The sequence below is a fragment of the Antechinus flavipes genome, chromosome 3 (genome assembly GCF_016432865.1).
Source record: "Antechinus flavipes isolate AdamAnt ecotype Samford, QLD, Australia chromosome 3, AdamAnt_v2, whole genome shotgun sequence".
NCBI lineage: Eukaryota > Metazoa > Chordata > Mammalia > Dasyuromorphia > Dasyuridae > Antechinus > Antechinus flavipes.
This window is the reverse complement of record NC_067400.1, coordinates 613,321,220-613,346,202: the sequence shown is the minus strand read 5'-3', so window position 1 is coordinate 613,346,202 and position 24,983 is coordinate 613,321,220. Positions and strand designations below refer to the sequence as shown.

The following is a 24,983-nucleotide window of genomic DNA, read 5'->3' as shown; positions in this document are numbered from 1 at the left end:
GGGGAACAGGTGTGCTGCCCAGAATAGCTGGGGCTGCTGGTGGGGACGGGGGCGGGCAGCCAAGGGGGAGCGGGAGGGGGAGGAGGTGCTTCAAGGAGGATGAGAGTCGAGGTATCCCTGGCTCCTGTAAATCCCCCCCCCCCAACTCCCACTCCCGAGAGACTGGCTCGGGTCTATGGGGGTGGGGGGGGCGCCTTCGTTACAACCCTTTATGCCTCCAGGCCGGGAGCCCTACCCCACTCCCTCCCCAGGGCTCAGGAAACTGCTGACGGGGGCACCTTCTCAGCAGAAACCTAACCTTCCCTAAGCAGGAGAGGACGGGAGAAGGAAGGGTCCAATTTCTAGAAGGGGGAGCAGCTGGGGAGGGGACACTGGGCAGAAGAGGTGTCAGGCGCTGTTTGGGGGGAGGATGGAAGGTTGTGGGGTGAGAGACAGAGACAGCTGTGCGTGCCCGCCCCGCCCCTCACCCCACCGGCTCCGACCCCTTCCAGCTCCAGAGCCCATTGGTGCATTTCACAATCCCCGCTTCCCAGCCTCGGGCTCGGATTGGCTGGCAGCCCCACTCGGGAGCTTCTGATTGGCGTGTTTACAGTCAGTCATAAAATCTTGCTGAGCAGAACGGGGACTGGACCTTAAGAGGACTGGGTGATGTCGCTCTGGGAGGGACTGGAGAAACAAACCTCCTTCGCTTTAGGAAATGATTCCCCTGCCAAAGGCGGAGGGATTGGAGCGTTCTGGGGCCTGGGCCTAGATCTAGAACTGGAACTTAGTGGCCACCTAATCCAACCCTCTCGTTTTACAGACGAGGAAACTGAGGCTTAGGGTGAATCACTCACCTAAGGTCACAGTGGATAATAAGTGATAGAAGAGGGGTTTGAACTAGGTCAGACCAAAGCCAGCGCTCATTCCCCTAGACTAAGATGAACTTTCCATTCTGCAGCACCTCCCTACCAACCGCTCTTTCTCTCTTTTTGCCAGTTCTAGGCCCAGGCCACAGCTTTGCTCCTAGCTCTGATTCACTTAGAACCCTGGGCTGGAGAGTGGAGGAGAAGGGGTAGTGCTGGCTGGGGGGCTGGCTGGGAGACATGGTGGGGGGGGCTGGCTGGGGGACTCTGGTGGGGGGAGCTGGCTAGGGGACTCTGGTGGGGGGCTGGCTGGGGGACTCTGGTGGGGGGAGCTGGCCAGGAGGGACTGGCTGGAGGAGTCTGATGAGGGGGCCTGACTGGAGGGATGTGGCTGGAAAGACTGGTTGGAGGAGTCTGTGGGAACTCTGACTCCCCTGGGTCCTCAAATTCTTCCCTTCAGCACAGGCCCTAAGGATTTCTGTGGAAGTTTGGAAAGCCCTGAGGTGATGGCCTCCTAACTGGTTTCCCTGCTTCCCTTTCTCCCCATCCCAAAACTGCCCAAGAAGGCACAATGGCTCCCTTCCTTGCTTAGGCATTTACAGCCCTTCCCATTCTGACTCCAATCTATCCTCCTAGACCAATTCCACATTATTCCTCTTTGTGCATTCTACATTCCACCAAAATGGTGTTCCCTGTGTGGGACATTCCGTCCACCGCCTCTATGCTATTGCCCAAGCCGCCCCCCCCCTGCCTGGGATCTCTCACCTCCACCTGGAAGAGCTCTTTCCCTTGCAGGAGACCTTTCCTAACCTCTTCCACGGTTAGAGGGCAGCCCTCTCCAACCAAAATATTTTATATTGAAATGATCAAAGCACTGAACCAGGGAAACAGATTTAGAACTAAAAAGAATGTTCTAGACTATTCAGTCCAATGCCATTTAATGGCATTTCATATGTTTTAGTTCGTGAAAATCTATTTTCTTTTCCTCCTGCCCTCTCCCATTGGAAAAGAAAAAAAAAAAAAAAAAAAAAAAAAAAGGAAGACAAAACTCCTTTGACAAATAGCCATAGTCAAGCAAAACAACGTTCACAAATTCACCGTTCTTGTTTACAGATGAGGAAACTGGGATCCAGAAATGTGCCCGCCCCAGATCACTGGGCAATAAGGGTGGACCTGGATTTAAACATGGATCCTCTTTCAGTTTAACCCTACACAGTCTCCTCAGGAGACTTCTTGAGGGCAGGGACCCTTCCATATCTCCCTTTGTATCCCCGTTCCCTATGTAGTCCCTGGCTCACAACAGGTGTTAATAAAGGGTCTTTAAATATAACTTAATTGAAGTTGCATTTTACAAAGGAGAAAATGTCAGCCCAGAGAGGTTAAGGATTTCCCCAAAGTCACATGGGGCCTTTAATTCCATATCCTGAGCTTTTGTCTCTAAGGCACAGGAAGAATAGGCTGGCCCGCTAAAATCAGCCAAACAGACAGGAGTATGGGAGCTAGACTAGAAAGAGAGAGAAGACACCAGATCCAGGGTGGAGGAAGCTGGGATTTGGAAGGGATAAGGGGCTAGATAGTAGGTATTACTGTTAACTAGTCTATCCCCTTCTTGGACTTTCCCCAGAGGCTCAGAGTAAAGGGTTTGGGGAGGGTATCTCAGAACGTGCTGGAGGGACAACTAGATGGCACAGTGGATAGAGCACCAGCCCTAGCATCAGGAGGACTTGAGTTCAAATCCAGCCTCAGACACTTAACACTCACTAACTGTGTGACCCTGGGCAAGTCATTTTACCCCAACTGCCTTACAAAAGAAAGAAAGAAAAGAAGGAAGAAATTTCTGCTTGAGCATGCAGAGAGGAATCTTCAAATAGGAAACTTGGGATCCCTGAATATAGAGGCTATTTCAATGAAATTGTTTGAGGCTTGAGAAGGGGCAGGGAGAGAGTGCCCAGAGCGAAAGGCTGGGCATCTTAAAGTAGGAAGTTCGGGATTACTTAGGGTAAGAAGAGGAGTTTCGGGAGGGAGTGTGAGCTTTGGGGCTTCAGAACTGGGGTTGAAAAACCCAAACCCTGAGGGTTGGGGCCAGCTAGCTGGTATGGGGGTTACAGCATCAGGCCTGGAGTCAAGATAGTCAAATCTGGCCGTAGATACTACTTTTGTGACCCTGAGTAAGTCATTTAACCCTGCTTGTCTCAGTTTCCTCATCTGTAAAATGAGCTGGAGATGGAAATAGCAAACAAGTCCAGTATCTTTGCCAAACATGGAGTCAGAGCCTGCCTTGCTCATTTATTAGCTGTGAGGTGTTAAATTATGCTTCTTTGGGCTTTAATTTCCTCCTCTGTAAATCAAGAGACTTAAATTTAAAAGCTCCTGGAAAGACCCCTTCCAGTTCTAAGTCTGTGAGCTTCTACACCAGAGGGCGTTCTGGGATCCAGATTAGGGAAGTCAGGGGTTCAGTGGGAGGGGGAGGGGATTCAGATAGGAGTTCGTAGATCCTCAGTAGGTCTGTGATAATGTGAGATTCCTGATCCTTGGAGAGCAGGGACTGTTATGTGTTATTTCTTTTTGTTTCTATTTTTTCCCCTAAGGCAATTGGGGTTAAGTGACTTGCCCAGGGTCACACAGCCAGGAAGCGTTAAGTGTCTGAGAGGAGATTTGAACTCAAGTCCTCCTGATTTCAAGGCTGGTGCTCTACCCACTGCACCACCTAGCTGCCCAAGATTATGCCTTTATTTTTCCTTTGCCTGACACATAGTAGGCACTTAATAAATGCTTATTCTTGATTGGGTACAAAAAGAGTTGGGGTTTCACAGACTCCGGGTCTCAGGAAGAAGAGGCTGTAATTCCTGAGGGAAGAAATCTCAACCTGTGCTTTCCTCCCTCTCCCATCCCAATCTCCCCCAGGAAGATGAGGTTGTCCTGCAGTGCAGCGCTACCACCCTCAAGGAGCAAATCAAGCTCTGCCTAGCCGCCGAAGGCTTTGGAAACCGTCTCTGTTTTTTGGAACCTACCAGCAATGCCCAGGTCAGTGGGCTTATGGGGAGGGGTATGGGTAGGAAGGGCAGCAGAGTAGGGGATAGGGAGAAAATTGGGGGAGGGAGCCCCCTCAGCTACATCTTCTCCCTTCTCCCCCCACCCACCATGGAGTTCAAGGGCTTCCGGGAACAGAGTCCCGAAGCAGCCTGACAACCCTTCACACTCCCTTCTCTGTCCTCCATGATCCCCCCAGAATGTGCCCCCTGACTTGGCTGTGTGCTGCTTCGTGCTGGAACAATCTCTCTCGGTGCGAGCCCTGCAGGAGATGCTGGCCAACACGGTGGAGGCTGGCACTGAGGTGAGCCCAGGGCCAGGGTCAATGCCAAGAGGGGACACTGAGATCTGGTGCGAAGAGAGACATAATCTGGAGGCTTCTGGGAGTATGAGGAAAAATAGAGACAGATCCAGAAAAAAAAAAGCATAGAAAGGGATTCTGGGAGGACAGAGATAAGAGGAAGATCCCAGGGAGAGCCAGGAGATGGAGAAAGGATAGAAGAGAATTGAAAACTTGGAGGTAGAAGGAACCAAGAAGTCCTTTCCAAGCAATTCTCCAGCCTTCATTTAAAGACTTTCAAGGATGGGGAGCTCACTACCTCCCAACAGCTCCCTCCCATTTGGAATCAATTCATCCTGATTCTAAGCTAGACTGGCCCTCTGCAGCTTTCACCCATGACCCCATTCTGCCCTCTCTCGGCACCCTTCAAATCTTGAAGAGAAATGTCACATCCCCCTGGAGCCTCTGAGCTTCAGCTCCAGCTCCTTTAGCTGATTCTCCTGTGAGAAGATCTCAGATCCCTTTCCTCACTTGGAGGCCCTTCACCAGCTTATCCAGGTCCTCCCTAACGTGAGGTCCCCAGGCTGGCCCGCCGTCCTCCCTAACGTGAGGTCCCCAGGCTGGCCCGCCGTCCTCCCTAACGTGAGGTCCCCAGGCTGGCCCGCTGTCCTCCTCATACATGATCTGACCAGGGCAGAGTTCAGCGGGACTTGCAGCTCCCTAGCCCCAACACTGTGCTTTTCGTTATGCAGCCCAACACTGTACTTTGTTGTCATATGACACTGTTGACTCATAGTAAGCTCGTGGTATACAAAGGACCCTAGATCTTTTCTTCAGATGAACTGCCGTATAACCCGGCTTCTGTGATCTGAAACACAGGCATTAGGGTAAACTGAGAGGATACCGTGGGAAATGGAGACAAGTAGGAAGAGGTGTGAGAAATCATAGGGGGAAGTAATCAGGGGGATGATGGGAAATGGGGAACAGAAGTGGGACAAGAAGATGGGAGTAGGAGAGACATTGGGAGATGATGGGGCAGGAGGGGGTCCCAAAGAAAGGAAGAATTGTAGACTAAGATCTCCAGAGAAGGTCAACAGAATGGGGTCGGGAGGGGAGTTGATGGAAGCATTTGGGGAGGGGGCACTCTACATCTGTACCACCTCGACCCTTCGTCCGGGTCTCTCCAAGTAGAGGATTATGGGGGTCGGTGGGGAGGGGGATTTCTGGTCCTAGCATTTCCTGCCCAAGTTTCACCATTTCCTCTGCTTCTTTTCTACCCCTGCCCACCCATCCTACAGACCCTCAATTTGGATAAGTGGGTATGTCCCGCCTGTGGGTGTCATCCATCCTCCTCGATCCCCACCCCCCAGTTTTCCGGTCCATCCTCTCAGGGGCCCAATGGGGTCAGAACAGCATGTCTCCCTTGACCTGAATCCCCATTGTCTCCCCTGGGGCTGGGAAGTCACAGAGGTGAGGGGAGAGGGGGACCGCTCTTGCTCCAGTGGCCTCTCTAGCCTCTCTACCCACTTCTGCTCTTCCCTGATCTCATCTCCTGCCCTACCCCTCCAGAGTCTCCTTCCTGCCTTCCTTGGTGCCATGGGATCTTCCCGGCCTTCCTTGCACGGTCCTTTCATCTTCCATCCCAGTCTTGAGTGGGGGTCTGGGGGAGGGGCATGGAACAGGGTGGACAGGGAGTTCAGGAACCGCAGACTGCCCCGTGTAGGTGAAAAGGACACTGGTCCCATGGCCCATAGGATATTTCTTCCTAGTCCTATTTCACGATCCATGTGATATGGGACACGACCAGAGCTGCAACTAGGGCAGAACAGCGGGGCTTTGTCCCGGGTGCCAAATGTAGGGGGTCATGGATTCAGAGAACATTTGTAGCCTTAATCAGCAAAGAAACCCTGGAATATTGTGCCTATTAAACAGGAATAATCAGTTAAACTGGGAAGCTCCACCTGGAGGAAGGGCTGGAGCCCCCCACCCCACTCTCTCCCCTCCTCGGAGGTTGGGCATTCTTGTCCCAGGGATCAACATTTCCTAGTTACGGCTCTGGGTCTGCCCCGGTCACATGGCCTGTGGGGGACCAGTGTGGCAACAGTCCCCAGCACCCAGATTGTGCTCTGCGGGACTGGTCCAGACACTGGTCTGTGTGCTGCGGGGTCCGTGGGAGCGATCCCGTGGCCTCTGGCAAAGGCCGGGCATGAGTTGACCGTGATGTTATAATGAGGCATGATGTTATAACATATGAATTACCCCCACCCCGCCCTCCTCCTCAGCCCGTGAGAACGGGGCCCAGGAAGGGGGTGCGGGTATGTGTGTGTACACACATCTGTGTATGTTCTGCCCCCAGTAACCCGGGGCTGTTCCTTAAGGGGGTGGGAGTGGTCCCAGCAAGAGGCAGTCTATCGCCCACGGGGTGGGCCTGGGAGGCCCAGGCGGGCAGAAAAGCAGTACGGTTCCGTGGGCCCAACGTTTCCATCCCCCAGCCCCGGCCGCGAGTCCCAGCTCTTCCCACAGACTTGCTGTGCGACTTCTCGGGGCAAAGGGGTGATGGTCTGGAGGAGGAGGAGGGGGTTCTAAGCTGGGTGGATGGGAGCATCCTGTGTGCTCACAGACATTTACCCGTTCCCTCCCCACCCCCAGTCATCTCAGGGCGGGGGACACCGGACCCTTCTCTATGGCCACGCCATCTTACTCCGGCATGCCCACAGCCAAATGGTAAGTTGAGGATGAAGGAGGGTGATTATGGAGGGAAGAGGAGGAAAGAAAGGGTAAGGGCTGAGGGCTGTGCCCCTAAAAGACTGACTCCCTTCTTAATTCTCCTCCTTTCCCCCGCTGCCTGGCTCTCCCTCCCCCAGTACCTAAGCTGCCTCACAACATCCCGCTCCATGACTGACAAACTCGCCTTCGATGTGGGCCTGCAAGAAGATGCCACAGGTAGGGGAGCCGAAGAGACCGTGGCAGGAGCAGGGGATTCTGGGAAGATGCTGAAGATCAGAGAGAGGCTGGACAGGGCAGATGGGGCGAGAGAGGGGATGCTGGGCAAAGAAGGGCAGGTGGAGCCGGGGGAGAGGGGCAGGGCTGGGGAGGACCCCCAGGGTCCCAAGCTGATTCCTCCCTGTCTCCTCCAGGGGAGGCCTGCTGGTGGACCATGCATCCGGCCTCAAAGCAGCGATCCGAAGGGGAGAAGGTCCGGGTGGGGGATGACCTCATCCTTGTCAGTGTCTCTTCTGAAAGATACTTGGTGAGAAGTCTGGGGGTCTCAGAGTTCTGCCCCTGTCTGTTGCTACTTGGAAAACCAAATACAAACATGTACTCTTCCCTCTCTGGTCCCATTCCTTCTCTCCTCTCTCCATCCCATTTCTTCCTACCTTTTTGGGTCCATGTTAGGGGGCCGGCTGGTAATTCCCCCTGGTTTCCCAACCCCTGGTTAGTCTTACCTGTCTCCTTGTCAAGCATCTACTAAATCATTGGATAGCTGACTTTTTTTTTGCACAGACTTTTAAAAATTTTATTAGAGTTTTTTCTTTTCTTTTTTTTTTAATTTTAATTTTATTTTATTTAATAATAACTTTGTATTGACAGAATCCATGCCAGGGTAATTTTTTACAACATTATCCCTTGCACTCGCTTATGTTTCGAGTTTTTTATTTTCAAAACATATGCACGGACCATTTTTCAACATTGACCCTTTGTAAAACCAAATTTCTGTCCCTTCCCCCCATCCTCTCCTTTAGATGACAAGTAATCCAATATTTGTTAAACATCTTAAAATATATATATGTTAAGTCCAATATATGTATTTATATTTATACAATTATGTTGCACAATAAAAATCAGATCAAAAAGGAAAAATAATGAGAAAGAAAATAAAATGCAAAGAAACAACAAAAAGAGTGAGAATGCTGTGTTGTGGTCCACACTCAGTTCCCAGTGTAGATGGCTCTCTTCATCACAAGATCATCAGAACCAGCCTCGATCATCTCATTGTTAAAAAGAGCCATGGGATATCTGATTTTTTTTTCCTGAGGCAATTGGGGGTTAAGTGACTTTCCTAAGGTCACACAGTTTGGTTTAAGACCAAATTTGAACTCAGGTCCACCTGACCTCCTGGTGCTCTATCCACTGCGCCACCTGGCTCCCCTGGGATATCTGATTCTTGACCCCAGTTTGATGGCGTCTGCCTTCTGTCTTCTTTCTAGCACCTGTCCACAGCCAGTGGGGAGCTCCAGGCTGATGCGTCTTTCATGCAAACCCTTTGGAACATGAACCCCATCTGTTCTGGGTGTGAAGAAGGTAGGGACCCCCAGAGATTCCTCTACACCAGCCAGAAATGCCTCTCTGCCTCTACCTCCTCTTGTTCACCGAGTCATTCGTTACCGTCCCAAAGGGTACGTGACCGGTGGCCATGTTCTCCGGTTGTTCCACGGCCATATGGACGAGTGTCTAACCATCTCTTCATCTGACAGCGATGACCAGCGCAGGTCTGGCCATGAGGGGATGGAGGGCCTGGATGCCAGGGGAATTAGGGAGTGGATGTCGTCACTGTGAGATGCTTGGGCATCTAGGTGGTTTAGGGTGGGGCAGGGCTGCGGGCCGAGACTCTAAGGGATTGAGTGGTGGTGGGTAGCCTTAGGGCCCCCAAAAGAAGGGGTGGGAACTGTAGGTTCGAATGCCAGAAGGCCCAGATATGGGCAAGACCGAGTTCTGGTTTGGTGATGGGGGTAGGTTCTGGATGTTAGGAAGTGCGGGTCTGGTGAGACCGGGGGCTCTTATTTTAGAGGACCAGAAATGAGGTTTCTGTGAACTACAAAGTCTTAGCAATAGTAAGGGGACGGGAGCCTGGATAACGGGAGCTTGGACTGGTAGAATCTGGAATCCCACTGTTCTTTTCCTCCAACTAGGCTGGTTCATTATGAAGGGGGTGCTGTGTGTACCCATGCCCGTTCCCTGTGGAGACTGGAACCCCTGAGGATAAGGTAGAGGGAGCTGAGGGGACAAGAGGATATGGGGTTTGGGGAGACAGGGATCTAGGGGACCGAGGATGCTGGGGAAGAGGGGACATGGAGGGAATTCAGAGTATGGAGAGGGGGGATTGAGGAGTCTTTGGACCTGACCCTTCTACTTTCCTTCCCTTCGCCCCCCAGCTGGAGCGGGAGCCACCTGCGCTGGGGTCAGCCCCTGCGTGTGCGACACGTGACTACAGGGAGATACTTGGCGCTGACAGAGGACCAAGGCCTGATAGTGGTAGATGCCTCGAAGGCTGCCACCAAGGCAACTGCTTTCTGTTTCCGAATTTCCAAGGTACCAATGACTGGGAGTCTTCTTTTTCCACCATCCACCCATGCAGAACCCCTGCTGTGGCCTTCTGGGCCTGAGGGATTGTCTGCCTGGAAATCCTCAGGAGCAAGGTCCTTGATGTCTCTGGAACTCAGTTTCCTTGACTGTAAAACAAAAGGGGGGGGGGGGGGGGGGGGAGATGGCTAGAGCCTTTCCATGGTCCCTGCTAGCACTCATATCCTGGAATTCTTTCTTTCATAGAGATGGTATTTACTGGAGAGAGAGAGAAAAAAGAGAGAAGAAAGAAGAAAGAGAAAGAGAAAAAAGAGACAGAGAGAGAGACAGAGAGAGAGACAGAGAAAGAGAAAGAGAGAGATGCTTCCTAATGTCAGGAAGCCCTGAATTCAAATCTTGCCTCAGATATTGATTAGTTCTGTGATTCTGGGCAAGTCCCTTTGTCTCCCTGAGCCGTCTTTTCTCTATTTATAAAACGAAGGGGCAAGATGAAATGATCTCAAAGGGCCCTCCCGGCTCTGAGTTGGGATTTGAAGGATCTTAAAATAAGAATACCCGCGCTAAATCCCTTGGCACCCCCAGGCAGGCCCATGCCTCAGAAAAGTCCCTTGGTATGTATCATCCCCCTCAGAGAAATCCTGACCCCTTTCCTCCCCATCCTCACATCCCCACAACAGGAGAAACTGGACACAGCCCCGAAGCGAGATGTGGAAGGCATGGGCCCTCCTGAGATCAAGTATGGCGAGTCTCTGTGCTTTGTCCAACACGTGGCCTCTGGCCTGTGGCTCACCTACGCGGCCCCTGACCCCAAAGCCTTGCGCCTGGGCCTGATGAAGAGGAAGGTAAAGCCCTCCGAGGGACTTGGGGAGGTGGCCACTGACTGAGGGGGTAGAATATGGAGGATAAGGGAGATGAAGAGAATGTAAAGAGAAGCCGAGGGAAAGAAGGAGGAAGGGGGGAAGGAGGGAGAAGAGAGGGGAGGAAAAAAGAGAGAGGAGGAGGGAAAGGAAGAAAGAGAGAGAGGGAGGGAGAAAGGAAAAGAGAAAGAGACAGAGACAGAAAGTGAAAGAGAGGGGAGGAAAGAAGGGAGTGAGGGAGAGAAAGACAGAGAGGGGGGAGATAGAGAAGGGGGGACAGAGAGAGAAAGAGAGGGGGGACAAGGAGAGAGAGAGGAGAAAGAAGAGAAAAGGAGGAGAGAGAGAAGGAAAGATAGAGAGGAAGAGACAGAGGTGGGGAGGGAGGAAAAGAGGAGAAACATATAGAAAGAAAGAAATAAGGGAGTACAATGAGAATCCCTGCATCCCTGGACTCGGAGTCAGAGATCTGGGTTTGAATTCTTCCCCCAAGGATTGTTCCCTGTGTGACCATGAGCTTGTCACTTAACCTGGATGAACCTCACTTTGCTCATCTGCAAAATGGGGCTCACACCTAAAGTACCTGCCTCAAAGGGCTACTGCATGTTCTGAGGGAGCAAAGTCAGGCAAAGTACTTTGTAACTCACTGGCAGTCGCTGCACAGGAAGAGAGACAGGGAGAGGCGGAGAAAGGGGCAGAAAGGGGGATACAGAGGGATACAGACCGAGCCAGGGAGCCAGAGAGAATGCAGGCTGTCCCTGAAAGACGAGGGGAGAAAGTGACGGGTGGAGAGCCAGCCACAGGGGCCAGTGGTGTGGGGGGCCTCCCGACTCTGATGTCCCTCCCCCTGCAGGCCATGCTGCATCAGGAAGGCCACATGGATGATGCTCTGTCGCTCACCCGGTGCCAGCTGGAGGAGTCCCAGGCAGCCCGGATGATCTACAGCACAGCCGGGCTGTACAACCAATTCATCAAGCGAGTATCCCCCAGCCCCGGCCTCCCCACCTGCCCTGGCTCCAAGGTCCCATGCTTTGCCTCCTCCTCCCACTCCTGACCACTTTCTCAAATGCATCTTGCTTCCTTGACCTTGACCCCCACACCCCCAGTCTCTTAACCCATCTTCAAATCCTTGCCCCATGAACTCTAACCCGGTTAATCTCTCCTGCTCCTACTGAAAATCCAGCTCTGTCACTAACTGCACTGACCCAGCATGCCTCTTGGCTGGTAACCGCCAACCCCATGACCATGATCTCCATCCCATGCTTTCAGGGGTCTGGACAGTCTGAGTGGGAAGCCCAAGGGGGCTCCGGCAGCAGGGGTGACCCTGCCCATCGAGGGGGTCATCTTGAGCCTGCAGGACCTTATTGGCTATTTCGAGCCCCCATCGGAGGAGCTCCAGCATGAGGAGAAGCAGAGCAAACTGCGGAGCTTGCGGAATCGCCAGAGCCTCTTCCAAGAAGAGGTGCGTGCAGACCAGTGTGTGTGTGTGTGTGTGTGTGTGTGTGTGTGTGTGTGTGTGCGCGCGCACATGTGTGGGCATTGCACCTGTGAGCTTGGGTAGGAGAATGTGTCCACATGTGGGTACATGCCTGCACACGTATACACACATATGAACTCCGCTGTGAAAAGTAAGGAGACGGAGCAAAGGAATCACAAGAAAAAGGAGCTGGGGTCGAGGAGCTGGCCCAATAGAGGAAACTTTCATTCAAATTGGTTGCATTATTAGTATTATTGTTACATTATATATAATGTGCTACATAATAATATATAATTATATAATAATTATTATTATATAATATGACATTTATATAACACTTACTTTGTGCCCAGCATGTAACAAGCACTTTACAAGCATTATTTCATGTGATCATCACAATAATTCTCGGAAGTAGATGCTATTATTGTCCCCATTTTACAGATAAGGAAACTGAGGCAGGCAGAGATTAAATGACTTGCCCAGGATCCCTCAGCTAGTCAGTGTCTGAAGCCAAGTTTGAACTATGGTCTTCCTGACACCAAACTGGGCTCTCTATCCGCTGTTTACTTTTAGCTAGCTGTTTACTTTTATTAAAGTATATTATAAAAGATATAAATAAATATATTATTATAAAATCTTAGGATTTAGAGCTGGAGGGGACCTCTGAGATTATCTAGTGCCATTTTACAGAAGGCCTAGAGAAAAGGATCAGTCTTGATCAGTCATTCCAGTTCTAGTGACTTCATGGCTCCTTACTGGGAGACTTCTGGCTGACAGACCTATGACCATGACCCCTAACCTCTGCTATAGATAATAGAATGAATGGAACACTGGGTTTGGAGTCAGGAAGGCCTGAGTTCAAATTTGACCTCAGGTACTTAAATCTGTGTCGGGGAGTTGTTAAGGACCACACCTAAGTGTGAAGGATGATTCTCCAAAAGCCCCCACAGCTGCGAATCATAACACACTTGAAGGAACTGTAAACCAGCCTTTACTGATGCAGATGTTGCTTGTGGATTGGGAATGAAATAAATCTGAGGCAAGAAGGAAGAGGAGGGAGGTCAGACAACACAACTGTCTCTCAGTCTCCTTGTATCATCATCCTCTCACATGAAGGGATCTGTTCTGTTTATCAGAAGTAGATCTCCAGCAGCCACTAGCAGGTGACTCCCATAACACCTAGCAGCCACTAGCAGGTTGTCCAATTCTGGGCAAGTCATTTCATCCTGTTTGCCTCAGTTTCCTCATCTGTAAAATGAGCTCAGGAAGGAAATGGCAAAGCCTTCCAGTATCTGTCAAGAAAACCCCAAATGGGATCATGAAGAATTGGATACAACTGAACAGCAACAAAACTGCATGCTATGCACTTGGCTAAGCACTGGAAATAAAAACCGAAAAACCCCAAAATCGAATAGGTTCCACCCTTATGAAGGTTACCTCTACTGGAGGGATATGACAGATCCATGTCTGAATAAATATAATTTGAGGCAGGAGAGATCACTGACAATTGAAGTTGGCAACAGGAGAGATCAGAAAGGCTTCCCCCGAGGAGAAGACTCTGAACTGAGCCTTGAATGAAGCCCCTAAGAGGCAGAGATGAGGGCGGGGATTTTGGAGGCACGGCCTGTTCAAAGACAGAGGCAGAGATAGAATGAAATGAAAAGTGAGAGATGAGAACCAGACAAGAGAGGGTTCTAACTGTAGAGTAAAATTTTGTAACCTAGAAGCAATAGGGAGCCATTGCAGAGGTTTGAGGCATGGTTGGACTGTGGCACAAGAAGGTGGATGGATGGAAGATGTTTGGGAGGGGGGACACGAGTCAAGGAGGCCAATCAGGAAGCTATTACAATAGTCTAAACAAGAAGTAACGAGTCCATATCTAGGCTGAGAGGAAAGAAAGGGATGGATGAAAAAATGTGGAGACAGCAAGATCAGCAGCTGATTGGATATGGCCAAATGAGGATGACTCAAGCTATGAGCCTGACAGAATGGAAGGATAGTGTTAGTTCCTCATCAGGAATAGGGAAGTTTGCAGTAGGGATATATTTGAGGCAAAGATGATGAGTTCTATTTCACACAAGTTGAATTTGAGACAGAAATAGAAAGCCTAGCCCCCTCAGAAGAGCCATGGGGAGTCAAGAGACCTGAATTCTAATCCTTCCTTCTGTATTTGCTGTGAACTCTTGAGCAAAGTTCTTTTCTACTCTGAGCCTCAATTTTCGTTCCTCTAAAATGGGAGTGGATTGATTAACCTCCCTTCCAACTGTACCTCTTGTAATGAGTAAGGGGAGGAGGAAATAGTAAGCAGAAAAAAGGGAACTAGGGACTCCCTTGCTACCCCCCCTCCAGGGAATGCTGACCTTGGTCCTGAATTGTATCGATCGGCTCAACGTCTACTCCACGGCTGCCCACTTTGCTGAGTTTGCAGGAGAGGAGGCAGCTGAGTCTTGGAAAGAGATCGTGAACTTACTCTACGAGCTTTTGGGTAAGAAGCCCCCGCCTGGAGTCCCACAACCCTCGGTCTCCTGTTCCTCAGTTTTTCTCCCATGGTCCTGTGTGACATCAATGACTGCTCTGATCATGTAGCATCTGGGCCTCTGATTCTCTCTGTCTGCTTTCTTCATCTTAGCCTCTTTGATTCGGGGAAACCGTACCAATTGTGCTCTCTTCTCCCACAACCTCGACTGGCTTGTCAGCAAGTTGGATCGGCTCGAGGCCTCTTCTGGTATGGAAACCCAAGGGCAAATGGATAAGGGGGAGGGTTGGAGTCAAGCAGAAGGTCCCCGTGGGATCAGACACTCAAAGAAACCCAGAAAGAGATCCAGAGAGAATAAGAGGCAGAATCACAGAGGGAGAATGGGACACAGGAGTTACGAGTGAGAATGGACATCTAGTGCAGCCCCTAAATTTGATAGATGTCAATAACCTGCCCAAGGCCATAGCCAGCAAGCATGAGAATTAGGGGCATGAATAAAGGGAGACACAGGAAACCCAGAGGTAAAGGGAGTGAGAAAGGGAAAGACAGTGAGGGCAGTGCTGCAGTCCCTGTCCTGCCTGTCACCACTTCAGGAATCCTGGAGGTCCTTTATTGCGTACTGATTGAGAGTCCAGAAGTACTGAACATTATTCAGGAGAATCACATCAAGTCCATCATTTCCCTCTTGGACAAGCACGGCCGGAACCACAAGGTTTGTGTTTCAACCTCTGACCCCTCATCCCAATGCCCCTCCTCCCCTAGCCTCTGACCCTTCTTTCCAAACTATGACCTGATCCCCTCCCATATTTTGCCCTAGCCCCTGATCTTTGGCCTTATATTCTGACCTCTAACCCTCAACCTTTTCTGCCCAGGTTCTGGACGTGTTGTGCTCTCTGTGCGTGTGTAATGGCGTTGCTGTCCGGTCCAACCAGGTCCTGATCACTGAGAACCTCCTTCCCGGGCGTGAGCTCCTACTGCAGACCAACCTCATTAACTATGTAACCAGGTCTGAGCCTGAGCTACCCATTCACTAACGCCACTCTGGCTATTATGTCACCATGGATCCTCCCCCATCAAATCCCCATGGAGCCAAATTCAGATTTGGAATCCCCAACACTCCCCAAATCACCCTATGTCCAATCTCCCTCCTCTCAATGCTTCCCTCGAAGGCTTTCTTCCCCTTGTGTATCTCTTCCCTTTATCTCTCCCTCTTATATTCCTTTTTTCTCTCCTCATCTCCCCTTCTTGTGCCTCCTTCTCCACATCTTCCCTATAATTTGCCTTTTCTCCATGTTTTCTTCCCTATGTATCTCTCCTGTGTTTCTTTCCCTTTATCATTTTTCTGTATAACTTGTTCTCTTTGTTTCTCAGTCTCCTCACATCTTTTGGGCCATATCTCTCTCCCCCGTCTGTCTCTCACTCAACTCTTCCTCCCTCCTTTTCTCTTTCTTATGCTGTCCTCCCTTTAGATCGCTCTTCTCTCCATTGTCTGTCCTTAGCCCCTTTTATATCTCTCCTGGTCCCTTTCACCCTGTGGCTCATTCTCGGTACCTCTCTCCCCAGCATACGCCCCAATATCTTTGTGGGCCGGGCTGAGGGGACCACACAGTATGGGAAGTGGTACTTTGAAGTCATGGTAGACTCCGTGGAACCTTTCCTGACTGCTCAAGCCACACACCTGAGGGTGGGCTGGGCCCTCACTGAGGGATACAGCCCCTACCCTGGTGGTGGGGAAGGCTGGGGTGGCAATGGCGTTGGAGATGACCTCTACTCCTATGGCTTTGATGGACTGCACCTCTGGTCTGGTACTGCACTCTGATCTCTCAGTACACCAAGCCCTGGGGAGCCCCAACTTATTTCCTGGAGTCTTGGTGTCAGGGAAACGCCATTCTCCGAATCCTAATTCCCTACAACTGCTAATCTCTGAGCCCATTCTCTATAGCGACCCTCTAACTCTGGCCCTTGACTTCTAATTCACATTATAGGGGATCCCCAGCTTCTTAATCTTTTCTCCTGAGATTCCTGGCCTTTGGTCTCTAATACGAGAATCCTTTGTCTTTAATTCTCACATCTTCTGGAGTCCCTGATTTGATGTCCCCAAATTCTGATCCCAGGAACTTCCAAGATCTGTTCCCTAGAGCCTCTGATCCCCGTGTTTCCTGGGGCCCCACTGCCTGTGCCATCAGGGTGACCCCCATGAACCTCAATTGCAGGGAGGATTGCCCGGCCAGTGGCCTCTCCAGGCCAGCACCTCCTGGCTGCGGAGGATGTAGTTAGCTGCTGTCTGGATCTGAGTGTCCCATCCATCTCATTCCGCATCAATGGCTGCCCCGTGCAAGGCGTCTTTGAGGCTTTCAACCTGGATGGGCTCTTCTTCCCAGTGGTCAGCTTCTCTGCTGGTGTTCGGTAAGAAGGTCCCCTCCTCCGGCTCTTGCTCCATCCTGTTTCTCTCCTGTTGCTGTCCCTTACCCATTCCTCTTTCCCTTCTTCTCTTCCCATTAACTTCTTGTCCCAACCCTCGAGACTTCCTCAGTCTGTAGGTCCCCACAGCCCAGGGTAGTAAAGTCACAAAAATAAGAAGTGATAAAGGATTTGATCTCAGATACTAGTATTCCAGGACAATTAACGGGTGCCACAGTGCATAGAGTGCTGGCTCTGAAGTCAGGAAGATTCACCTACCTGGGTTCAAATCTGACTTCAGATATTTACTAGCTGTGTGATCCCAGAAAAATCACTTCACCCTGTTTGCCTCAGTTTCCTCATCTGCAAAATGAGCAGAAGAAGAAAATGGCAAGTCACTCCAGTGTCTTTGCCAAGAAAACCCCAAATGGAGAATTGGACAAGACTGAAATAACTCGATAACAACACTGGTATTCCAAATTCAGGGGTGTTTCTTCTTTAAATAAACACTTTTGTTGATATATTTGGCTTTTGTATCATGCATATTTCCTATTGTATCACATTCTGCTTCACTTCCCAGAAAGCTGTCCCTTAAAAGGAATAAAAATGGCAGGGAGAGTTAGAGAGCAATTCAAAAAAAAAAAAAAAAAAAACAGTCACTATATCTGCCAAGTCTGATGTAACATTTGGTGTTCCACACCACAGTTCCCTGTCTCTGCAAAAAAAAAAAAAAAAAAAAAAAGCAGGGAGGGGTCCTTTCTCATACTTCTTTGGGGCAAGTGGTGAAACTAATGGCACCATTTCCATTCTGTCACCACTTCGTGATATAGGGTAGAGAGTCCTAGACTTTAAATACTAGCACAAATGACTTCAACTATTTGTGTGATAGGAAAGTCACTTCTTTTCTGGCTCTTATTTTCCTCCCCTGTAAAATAGTGTAAAGCATATTCCTACTAACCAGGGTTGTTTTGAAGAAAAGATTTTGTAAACCTTCATGCTTGGGAAATGGGAGCACTGGATATTATTCCCCCATGATCTCTTTCCATTTCCTCTACCCTTAAATCCCCTCCCTCCTACTATTCTATCTTAGACACTTCTTTTAAAGTGCCCTGGAACTTCTATGTCCCATTCCCCCCTTCCCCTTACTATCCCATCTTAGAGACTTTTTTAAGATACATGGACCCTCTAGATTCCCTTTCTCCATTCCCCTGACTATCCCATCTTAGAGACTCCTTTTAAGGTACCCTGGGGCCTCTGTATCCCCTTCTGCCCTTCCCCTGACTATCCAAAATTAGACACTTCTTTCAAGGTGCCCTGGGACCTCTATATCCCCTTTCTTCCTTTCCTTCTCCTCCTCCCTTAGGGTACGGTTTCTCCTGGGTGGTCGCCATGGAGAGTTCAAATTCCTCCCCCCACCGGGCTATGCCCCATGCCATGAAGCTCTACTACCCCGAGAGCGCCTCCGGCTGGAGCCCATTAAGGAGTACCGTCGAGAAGGACCCCATGGGCCTCACCTCTTGGGACCTACTTGCTGCCTGTCCCACACCGACTTTGTGCCCTACCCTGTGGACACTGTCCAGGTAAACTGCAGTGCTAGTAGAGTTGGGGGACAATGGGGCAGGAGGCAGTAGGAGGAAGGAAAAAGCAAGGAGAGAGCCAGTCTATGAAAGTCATGCAAATAATATCTCAGTAGAGTAGAAGCTTATAGAGGGCAAGGATGTGCCTTCATTGGTGCTCTTTAAATTGAATTGAATGGGATGGGGACATTAGGTCACTAGGTAGATGAGATAAAAGAGAAGCATGATGATTTAAGAAATTGGGGAAGTAGGGCGAGGAACTTGTGAATTGAATGCCAAGCGAAGGCTCAGCCCCATACTCTGCCTAGGCCATGGGTAAATCATTGCATCTCCATGCAATTTAGTTTTCTGATGTGAAGAATTAGGCTCTTAGGAATTTTTTCATCTCCTTCCTTGTCCTACATGAAGGAAGTTATAAAAACAGCATAGATTAGGGACCAAAGATCTCATCATTGGGTTCTTTCACATCAGAAGGACTCATGCAGCTCTTGGGACCTTAGTATTCTCTATAAAATAAAGGGGTCATTCCAGGACTAAGTTTCCAGTTCTTTTATTCATACCCTGTTCATTGACTTTTCCTGGTTAGAAACAAAGATTCTTAAAAAGCCCCACTGATCAGGGACTCTCGACTTTCCTCTATCAGAGTTAGAAAAATCTAACCATAAAATAAATAAGAAAGAAGTTATGGGACTGAATGGAATCTTAGAAAAGTTAGATATGATAGACCTCTAGAGAAAAATCGAATGGAAATAGAAAGGAATCTATACCTTTTTCTCAGCTGTAAATGATACCTTCACAAAAATTGACCATTTACATGCACCCCTTTCAGATCATAATTCAATAAAAATTACATTCAATAAAGAACTATGGAAGAATAAATTGGAAATCAATTGAAAACTAAATAATCTAATCCTAAAGAATGAGTGAGTTAAAGAACAAATCATGGGGGGAAATCAATAATTTCATTAAAGAGAATGACATCAATGAGACAATATACCAAACTTGGTGGGATACAGCCAAAGAAATATGGGGGAAACTCCAAATGCATATATCAGTAAAAGAAAGAGCAAATCAATGAGTTGGGCACTAGAGAAAGAACAAATGAAAAATCCCCAATTACGGAAACCAAATACCAAAACATAACACCAAAATGGAAATCCAGAAAAAATCAGGAGAGATGAATAAAATTGAAAGTAAAAAGAAAGTATTAGTAAACTAATAAATAGGATTAGGATCTGATTTTATGGAAAAAAATAAGACATTGGTTAATTTGATTAAAGAAAAAGAAAGTTGATTATCAAATTACTAATATCAAAAATGAAAAGGGGGATGCATCATCAATGAAGATGAAATTAAAGCAATTATGAGGAGTTATTTGCCCAATTATATACTAGTAAAACTGATAATCTAAGCAAAATAAGAATATTTACAAAAGTAAAAATCTGCCAGATTGACAGAAGAGGAAATAGGATACTTAAAAGAATCCCCACTGATCTTGAAGTGGGTAAGAAGGGGAAGATAAGTAGCTGGGGGGCAGGAAACTCTATTCTTGGCTGATGGGAGTCCAGAACTAGTTTTTAGAATTGAATGAGAACAGGTGTTCTGGTCTCTAAGTCCAGGGAGAAAGGAAAAAGGAAGGGAGATAGTTTGAGACCAAGGGGAGATGGGTAAGGTGTCTCATCAGTGGGAGGCCTATGATTTCACACAGCCATTATTCTCTCAAAGATTGTTTTGCCACCTCATCTGGAACGGATCCGAGAGAAACTGGCAGAGAATATCCATGAGCTCTGGGCCCTGACTCGCATTGAGCAAGGATGGACCTATGGCCCGGTGAGGAAGAACTGGCTGGAATGGGACCAAGATGCCTAAACTGGCCCCAGGAGGAGGGAGGATTTTTCCATCATAGAAAAGATGCCCCCATAAACATGGAAGCATCATAACAAGGAGGAAAGGGAGGATGAAGGTTGGGATATGGAATCTGGGAAGTGATTTCTGACTGCCCCAATGATATCTCCTCCCTCAAACCAGGTACGGGATGATAACAAGCGGCTTCACCCATGCCTGGTGGACTTTCACAGCCTCCCAGAGCCTGAGAGAAACTACAATCTGCAGATGTCAGGAGAGACACTCAAGTAAGGAGCCCAGACTTGGTAACAGAGACATGGAGCCTGAAAACAGGGAAGGCACAGACCAGGAGAAGGAGAGATGAAGGCAAAAAGGGAAACAGACAAATTGAAATCTAGGGAATAGGAAAAGACCAAGAAATGGATTGTGAAGGCGAGAGATCGGGCAAAGAGGGATTGGGAAAAGAGAGTAGAGAGAGAAGGGAGAGGGGGAGAGAGAGGACTAAGGAGTCAGAGAAAACAGATTGAGACATAGATAGAAATTGGGTTGGAGATATATTGGAAGACATCTTGGGCAAAGTAGAATGGGAAAGTGAATGGATCTGGGAGATGGTCTTAGGGACTGACCCCTGCTCCCTCTCTGCTCCCTCTCTAGGACCCTGCTGGCTTTGGGGTGTCACGTAGGTATGGCTGATGAGAAGGCTGAGGAAAACCTCAAGAAGACGAAACTCCCCAAGACGTGAGTTTGGAACAGGCTGGGATAAAACATGGGGAAGGGGGACTAGGGGAGAGGATTGAGGTCAGAGGCAAAGGGTCATAGGGCCAGAGGAAGGTTTTAGAGGCTAAAGGTCTTAGCAGTTAAGAAAGATCAAATCGACAAAGATAAAATAGAAAAGGGAAATATAAAATCTTTCATTTAGATCCCAAAACAACCACATAAGTATAGATATTTTGGTGAGGATTTAGTGGACTCCAGACTCCAGATGAAACAATATTATCAATCAACTGCTCAGTAATCAATGACAGCCAAGAACACCATCCTAACCTTAAGTCACCATATTCAAGGAAGCAATGGCCAAGGTTGGTGATAGGGACACTGTGCTTAGCCCTGGTCAGACCAGATTCATTTAGAGTCTGATCTTTTATTCTGGACAGCACATTTTTAAGGCCATTGAAAAACTGGAGGACCTCCAGAGGCGGGTGACCAGAATGAGGAGAGAATTAGTGACTACAGAGCATGTATGGATCGGTTGGAGGAAATGAGGATCTTTAGCCTAGAGAAGACATTGGGGTGGGGGGACATGGGAGCCTCATTCTAGCATCTGAAGGTTGTCTCCCGGAAGAGGGGCTGGACTTGTTCTGTTTGGCCCCAAAGGAGGAAAAACCATGATGAGCCTTGAAGGGATTGGGGCATGTGTGAGCCTGAAGTCAGAAAAAGCTTCCTCACAATGCTTACTGACTGACAATTGGAGCCACCCCAAATGGAATGGGTTGCCTGCCCTAGGGGAGAGTGGGTTAAGCTGAGACCACTTGTCAGGAATGTTATGGAGGGGATACCCATTCAGATGTGGAGTGTGGTCCCTGATGGTTCTGTCATTATGAGTGAGAGGGTCAGAGGCAAAGGGGTTCAGAAGGTCAGGTGTTAAAGGTAAGTCCTTTTGGGCATCCACAGGTACATGATGAGTAATCGGTACAAGCCGGCTCCGTTGGACCTGAGCCACGTGCGGTTAACACCAGCACAGACCACGCTCGTTGACCGGCTGGCTGAGAATGGGCACAACGTGTGGGCGAGAGACCGTGTGGGTCAAGGCTGGAGTTACAGTGCTGTCCAAGACATCCCCGCCCGGAGGAACCCCCGACTTGTCCCCTACCGCCTCCTGGATGAGGCTACCAAGCGTAGCAACCGAGACAGCCTCTGCCAAGCCGTGCGCACCCTCTTGGGTTATGGCTATAACATTGAGCCACCTGACCAGGAATCCAGTGAGTGACCCCTGTGCCTAAGACTCTGACCCCTTGTTTATATTTAGGATTCAAGAGTCCAGCAAATGACCTAAACATGCTCCATCTCAGGATGTTTCCAACTCACATCTTGGGGAGTTTCATCTTCTTGAGATTTTCTTTGGGCTTCTCATCAGCCATGTCTACATGATACCCCCAAACCAGTAGGGTCCTAGAGAGGGAGCAGGGGTCAGTCCCTAAGACCATCCCCCAGATCCACTCACTTTCCCACTCTACTTTGCCCAAGATTTCTCCCAATGGCTTTTTTTAACCAAACCAAAGACAATCCATTTCTCTTCTTTTTTTCCCATTCCCTAACTGCTCCTTCTCTGATTCTCTCTTTCTCCCTCCTTTTCCCTCCTTTCTTCCTTTTCTCCCTTTATTTCTTCTCTTCCCTTCCTCCTTCCCTTCATCCTCCTCCTCTTCTTTCTATTTCTCCTCTCTCCCTCCCTTCATCTTTCTCTCTCTTCCCTCTTTCATTTTCTCTCTTTTGGTCTTTGATTTACTTCTTTCTCTGATTGCTTAAACTTCTTCCATTTCCTCAATACCTTCTCTCTATATTTCTCCTCTCATCTTTTTTCTATTCTTACATCTCTCTTTTAACTGTCTTTCCATTTTCTCTGATCCCTTTCTTCCTATCCTCATTTTCCCCTCTTCTTGGTTTTTCCCCCCCTCATTCCTATTTCCTTATATCTCCAATTCAGTTCAACAGGTGATTGTTTCCCCATCTCCTTTCCAGCTCACTCTGTATCTTCTTCTCTTCCTGTCTCTATCTGTCTCCATCTCTCTTTCAGCCTCATTTACCACTTGTCCTCAAGTTAAGAGAGAGTGAGACTCCTCATGAGGATTGGTCACCCCTTCTCTCTTCATGAGGGCCATTTTCATTAAATCCAAGGACCCCTCTTTGCCCTCGACCACCTCATTCCCATTCTATTCCTTGGACTGCTCTGTCCCCTCTGAGCCATCCTCCTCCATGTTCCCTCCCCACAGGCCAAGTGGAGAGCCAGACCAGCGGGGACCGAGTACGCATCTTCCGAGCAGAACGCAGCTACGCCGTTCAGAGCGGTCGCTGGTATTTTGAGTTTGAGGCTGTGACCACTGGAGAGATGCGTGTGGGCTGGGCCCGTCCAGAGCTGCGGCCAGACGTGGAGCTGGGAGCGGATGATTTGGCTTATGTGTTCAATGGCCACCGAGTGAGTAGCTCCTGCCCGCCTCGCCCCTGCCCCAATCTCCCAAACTCCCCTTCTCCCTTGCCATCGATATTTCCTCTAAGGAGAGTCTTCTCTCTCTAGTCCTGTACGTTGTAGCCCATCATCCACCCACCTTCCACCTCAAATGAAGCCCCCCCAGGCCATCTGACTTCTCCCAAGGAGAACTCCCTCTTCTTTTTCCTCCTTCACAAAACAGGACAGCCCTTCCTCCCATCCCTCCCCAGGGACAGACAATTTGAACCTAGGGAAGCATCAGAGCCAATAAACTACATTTCCCACTCTTCTCAAAACTGACCACAGACTCTCCTTTCAAGATGAACTTTGATGCAGAACCTAGAGGGAAACAAATCAGAAAAAAAAATGCAAAGGGCAATTTTGATCTATTTCGCTATAAATATTCATTCAGCCGGCCCGCCACCCAGCTATTGATTTATCCATCTGCTTGCTCATCTATTCACCTAACCAGCCTTCCCAAATTTCCTTTCATTGATTCATTTAGCCATCCGCCCATCTTCGCATTTATTCACCCAACACTATTGATTCATTCATTCATCCAAGTTTTTATTCATTCACTCATCCCTTTATATAGCTATCCTTCAATTATACTCTTTACCTACTCACCCGCTCTAGAATATTATCTATTGATTCAGTCATCTGCTTCTCCATCTATCCACCCTTCTAGTTCTTGCTCTAAATTTTTGCTGAAAACAATGGAGAGACACACAGGGCCAACATGCTCCTCTCCACCTGTTTCTGAGGGAGAGGTCAGAGGTAGAATTTGGGGGTAATGGGGGTAATGCTGGGAAATTAAGGCTCTTCCTCACTCTTCAGTTCCTGGAAACGGATCCCTTTGCTCTGCGTTTTTTCACTCATGTACCCCTGTGATGCTTTCCCTCACCCACGCCTACCTCTCATTCCGCACGTCTGTAGGGGCAGCGCTGGCACATGGGCAGTGAGCCATTTGGGCGACCCTGGCAACCAGGAGACGTGGTTGGGTGTATGATCGACCTCACGGAGAACAACATCCTCTTCACACTCAATGGAGAAGTGCTCATGTCTGACTCGGGCTCGGAGACGGCCTTTAAGGATATTGAGATTGGGGATGGTGAGGAGCCCTTCTCCTGGTCCCCAAAACTCTCGAGTCTCCCTTTACACAGTAACGGAAGGAGTAGCGAGCTTGGAATCAGGAAGACATAAGTTTAAATCCCTGAGCAAGTCATTTAGCTACTGTCTGCCTCAGTTTCCTCATGTGTCAAGTTGGGCTAATACTAGTACCTACTTCTCAGGTATCCTTCAAAGTGGGATGACATTTGAAAAAAGATTTTCAAAGCTTAAAGTGCTGTTGTTGTGGTTCACTGAGGTGGTTGCAAAGAAAACGTTTTGCAAACTTAAAAGCCTCAGAAAAATGGGAGTTACTCTTGTCTACCTTCTGAACTTACCCCTCACCTTGTGCCCCCCATGCTCCCTCCCACCAGGCTTCCTCCCTGTCTGCAGCCTGGGCCTGGGCCAGGTGGGACGCCTAAATTTAGGCCAGGATGTGGGATCTCTTCGCTACTTCACCATTTGTGGACTCCAGGAGGGCTTTGAACCTTTTGCCATCAACATGCAGCGGCCTGTCACCACCTGGTTCAGCAAGAGCCTGCCTCAGTTTGAACCGATGCCCCCTGACCATCCCCACTATGAGGTGAGA

At 49.0% G+C, this 24,983-nt stretch overlaps 1 protein-coding gene across 1 annotated transcript in view; it reads left to right on the top strand.

Moving 5' to 3' along the window:
* The window catches only part of RYR1 (ryanodine receptor 1), an 87,632-nt gene that overhangs the window by 1,047 nt on the left and 61,602 nt on the right, over positions 1 to 24,983 (top strand). Inside the window, 26 exon segments of the mRNA XM_051989090.1 lie at positions 3,750 to 3,869; positions 4,075 to 4,179; positions 6,805 to 6,879; positions 7,020 to 7,098; positions 7,293 to 7,405; positions 8,364 to 8,457; positions 8,552 to 8,645; positions 9,066 to 9,140; positions 9,309 to 9,465; positions 10,134 to 10,298; positions 11,164 to 11,285; positions 11,580 to 11,772; positions 14,137 to 14,272; positions 14,417 to 14,512; positions 14,857 to 14,975; positions 15,136 to 15,269; positions 15,827 to 16,068; positions 16,477 to 16,669; positions 18,027 to 18,243; positions 19,966 to 20,070; positions 20,269 to 20,372; positions 20,740 to 20,823; positions 21,757 to 22,064; positions 23,073 to 23,275; positions 24,224 to 24,398; positions 24,769 to 24,977. Of these exon segments, the coding sequence (XP_051845050.1) occupies positions 3,750 to 3,869; positions 4,075 to 4,179; positions 6,805 to 6,879; positions 7,020 to 7,098; positions 7,293 to 7,405; positions 8,364 to 8,457; positions 8,552 to 8,645; positions 9,066 to 9,140; positions 9,309 to 9,465; positions 10,134 to 10,298; positions 11,164 to 11,285; positions 11,580 to 11,772; positions 14,137 to 14,272; positions 14,417 to 14,512; positions 14,857 to 14,975; positions 15,136 to 15,269; positions 15,827 to 16,068; positions 16,477 to 16,669; positions 18,027 to 18,243; positions 19,966 to 20,070; positions 20,269 to 20,372; positions 20,740 to 20,823; positions 21,757 to 22,064; positions 23,073 to 23,275; positions 24,224 to 24,398; positions 24,769 to 24,977 (3,717 nt within the window).